This window comes from Olea europaea, chromosome 15 (assembly GCF_002742605.1).
Source record: "Olea europaea var. sylvestris chromosome 15, O_europaea_v1, whole genome shotgun sequence".
Taxonomy (NCBI): domain Eukaryota; kingdom Viridiplantae; phylum Streptophyta; class Magnoliopsida; order Lamiales; family Oleaceae; genus Olea; species Olea europaea.
Window position 1 is genome coordinate 8,143,122 of NC_036251.1, and position 3,879 is coordinate 8,147,000.

General features: G+C 34.1%; 1 protein-coding gene across 1 annotated transcript; it reads right to left on the reverse strand.

Annotated features, from left to right (window-relative positions):
- Nucleotides 1–205: 205 nt before the first annotated feature.
- On the reverse strand, nt 206–3,618 carry LOC111410035 (serine/threonine-protein phosphatase PP1-like). The gene is made up of 4 exons (XM_023040192.1): nt 3,132–3,618; nt 1,395–1,954; nt 746–925; nt 206–607 (listed from the first exon to the last, which is right to left on the reverse strand). Exons 1-4 carry the CDS (start codon nt 3,319–3,321, stop codon nt 584–586), a joined length of 954 nt encoding a protein of 317 aa, XP_022895960.1. The 5' UTR covers nt 3,322–3,618; the 3' UTR covers nt 206–583.
- Between the last annotated feature and the right edge of the window lie 261 nt (nt 3,619–3,879).

Below are 3,879 nucleotides of genomic sequence, written 5' to 3' on the forward strand. Positions count from 1 at the left end.
TAGAGTAATAGAAAGAAATTGACTTGATCACTTGAGTGTAATAAAAATACAAATTCGGTGACCATTCATGTAATAAGAAAAATTCAATTATCAAAGTGAAAAAAAAAAAAAAAAAAAAAAAAAAAAAAAAAGGGAGTTTTTGAAAAAATTTTTAGATCACATCGATAGACTTGAACACCACAAACTTGCTGCAATAGCGATTCCATAACCAAATAAAAACTGTGTTGTAATTGAAAATGATGTACAAAAATGGAATTAAAGATCACATTATAAATTGTAAATGTTAAATTCTACCTAACAAAATACATTAAACAAAGGGTGTATAAATTTTTGACATAGAGGTCGTATAAGTTAAAAAAGTGAAGCAATCTTAGTTCATCTCCAATTTACAGATCTTTTTCTTGGCAATCCAAGGCCACATTCTTCACGCTTCAAAGCACAGAAATTTGCTAAGACAACTTTCGATATAAACCTCGAAACTATGAACGGAGAAAAACAAGAAACATGTTTTCCATTCTTCCTACTCACAGCTGACAAATGTTCATGTACACTTTCCATGCTTTCCATTGCTTCGATTTTCATATCATTTCCCTCCAATTTTAGGGGGCTGTTTTGGAAAAACAGATTATCAAATTATCAATAAGGCTAATCCGATTTAATCACATAAATGAACTTTTTCAGAGAAGAAATAGGTGGAAGATGAATGTTAAAAAGAAAATATTGATAATGGTAAATGTTGATATACCTTTTTTAGGGGCAACTTTGAAGTGTTTGCAGCAGGCTTTAATATCTCAAAAGAACACACTAGTGATTCATCAACACTCAAAAGAGCACCTGCATTATCAAACTCCCCACCATAGTTCGGCGCTGAAAATATTGTTACAAGTCGTCGCTTAGCAAAGAATTCATATCCATCCTCCACTACCTGAGCAACAAAAATGAACAAAGTGTACATCTTTTGTTAGTAAATGATTTCACAACAGCTTTTACGTTGAATTAAGATTAATAGGGATGGTGAACAATGAAAGTTTTGCAAAAATTATATATGTGTCAGGTTCCTATTCATTTTGAGTATTGTAATTATGTAATTTACTATTTGAACTTCTGCGCCAATAAATTGGAACTTTAAGGATACACTTTATCGGGATAAAACAATAAACAGTTGACCTACAAAATGTAACATGATGATAATATGATTTTCTAGCCATTTATTCCTTTGAGGCTTAACAGAAGGCTGTGAATTATTACAAAGCATGCACAAGCTTTTTCTTTCCATTTCTTTATCTTCCTTTTATTTGCAGCAATACTAGATAAGCAAACGTGTCCTTTAAATCAATTGAAGAAAGAAAGAACAGAAAAGAGCAATATATATGCTATCGATATAAATTACATACCTGATGACCTCGGCAGATGAGATCCAAGTCATTTTTCTCTAAAAATTGAGCAACTGCATCTGGTCCGAAAGTACATGAAACTCCTCTATCGCTTTCAGACCAACCCTGTATATTCGGATCAGGATCAGACCAGAGCAAATCACATAGGAGTCCATTATCTGGAATATCAATGGGCCGTTCAATCTCTTTAATCTGTTCCAATTGTTTTAGTTCAGGGGAAAGTCCTCCATGCATGCAAAGTATCTTGTCATCTATTAGTGCAGCAACAGGCAAACAATTAAAGCAGTCGGAGAATATCTTCCACAATCGGACATTGAATCTCCTTTTACATTCATCATAAAATCCATAAATACGATTTATTTTTGCATCTTCATGGTTTCCCCTCAAAAGGAAAATTTGTTCCGGATACCTTATCTTGTAGGCCAATAGCAAACATATTGTTTCCAAACTCTGCTTGCCTCTATCAACATAATCTCCTAGAAAGAGGTAGTTTGCAGATGGAGGGTACCCACCGTATTCAAAAAGCCTCAATAAGTCTTGATATTGTCCATGTATGTCACCTGCAAGATAGATATTTTTCCCCCTAATTAGAGCCATGAAATATTAAAAAAACTAGAAAGATTTAGTGGCTAAACTGCACAAGTTCTAATTGTAAACTAGGCATTCATTATATTCTCCAGGATGAAAAAACTTGTAAGAATCAAATTGTGTTTAGCTGAAAGCACAAGAAACTAAAAGAAAACAGACCGAAGCATCTTTATTAGCGCGATATTTTGACCTTCAAGATAAAAAAGCAATCTTTATCTCATGCGATCATTTGCATCAATAAACTGAAAAGTATGAAGTGATTTTCCCAAAGAAAAGAAGGAAAACTGAAATCAGATGATAAATTTCATCATATCATATCAAAGGAATTAGTTTGCTTTCTTAAGGAAAAACCACATTCATGAATGACCGATCCAGATGATGTTGCGTACTGCAATCGTAGCACTGTTTACGTATCCAATAAATTAATGATTTGTTATCGAAATATTGGTTGCAGTAACTCACCCTCAAACAATGTATGCATTAGAGTGGAAAGAGATTAGTGTTTGTAAAACATAACCTTTTGAACAATAAGGCACTTTTACAAACATGTGGAACCGGAGCTAAGTAACTTGAAAGTTGGAACAACAGTGTCAATTCATAGCACTGCCCCTTCTATTTTTATTTAATTGTCTAAGTATCGAAATGAAGAATGATCGAAATAAATAACAATTTATTATATTTCACTATGGAAATTTGAATAAATGACTTCTTTTTGAAAAATAATTTATCCTCCGAATGATATCATCCAACGCAATCAAGATTCGAGATGCAATGTCTCAATCCTCATATCAATTCAACAATATTTCATCGCAATTCATGAATCAAGATAAGACTAACACAAAATTTCTACCCTAAAATCATTTCGCCCATGGCCCCTTCCACACCGAGCACAAAAGAAAAATATCAATGCATTTAATCAATCCTTTCAACCTCCAATTTCATTTGATATTCCCATATCCTACACCAAAATTCTCAATACCAAATATACTCCCAGATTACATGATTCCCAAAACATAGTTGAGCATAGAACCCCCCAACAAAACATCCTGATTTGAAACCCAAAACAAAATCTTATATACAAAAATTAAACACACAAACAGAAACAGAAATTTTTAGAAATAAATTTGAGAAATTAAGAACAAGACAAACCGCAGATCCTGACAGGGGCTCGGACTTGAAGAAGAATAGGTTGAGAGAGGAAAATTTGGCGGGCGTTGACGCAAAGCTGCCGGATCTCCGCCTCCGAAAGCTGCACTTGTTTTCCCCCTTTGCCTTCCAAAAGCCTCCCTATTATATCATCCAACACCCCTCTATCCATCATCCCTTCCATTGTCATCATTTTTCCTCAATTTCCCCAAATTCTTAATCAAAACTAGAGATGGGTTTCCAAGAAATTATTCGTTTATGCGTTTATATCGCGGATAAATGATTGAGCTTCGATTAAATGGCCCTTTAGATAGGCAAAATTGATTATAAAGATGCTAAGAAGAAAAGGCTTTTATTTTTTCTTTATCTTATGTACCAAGACAAGATTTGTTTTGGGTCATTCGGCAATGTTGTCATTGTCCCATGATGCGTGCTCTTCTCGCCTCTCCCCCTCTTTCTCTCTCTACACATATATAATGTATATCTTTAATTCTGGTATAAGGGTTGAAAGCTTCAAAGGAGGCAAATGGGAAATTGTGAATGTTGACTAGATAAGCGCGGGTGCGCACGATTACACCATGGTCTTCGTGTGTGGTGAGAGAGAATCGCTCATTTATCGGGCAAAAAACGTTTTCTTTTGAATTTTGTTATGTTCTCATTTACTTTTGGGTACTAAACTTTCATTTCTAGACTTGGTGCGTCAAGAATTGAATGCCATATCGATATTAATCTAAACTTTCATTTCTAGACT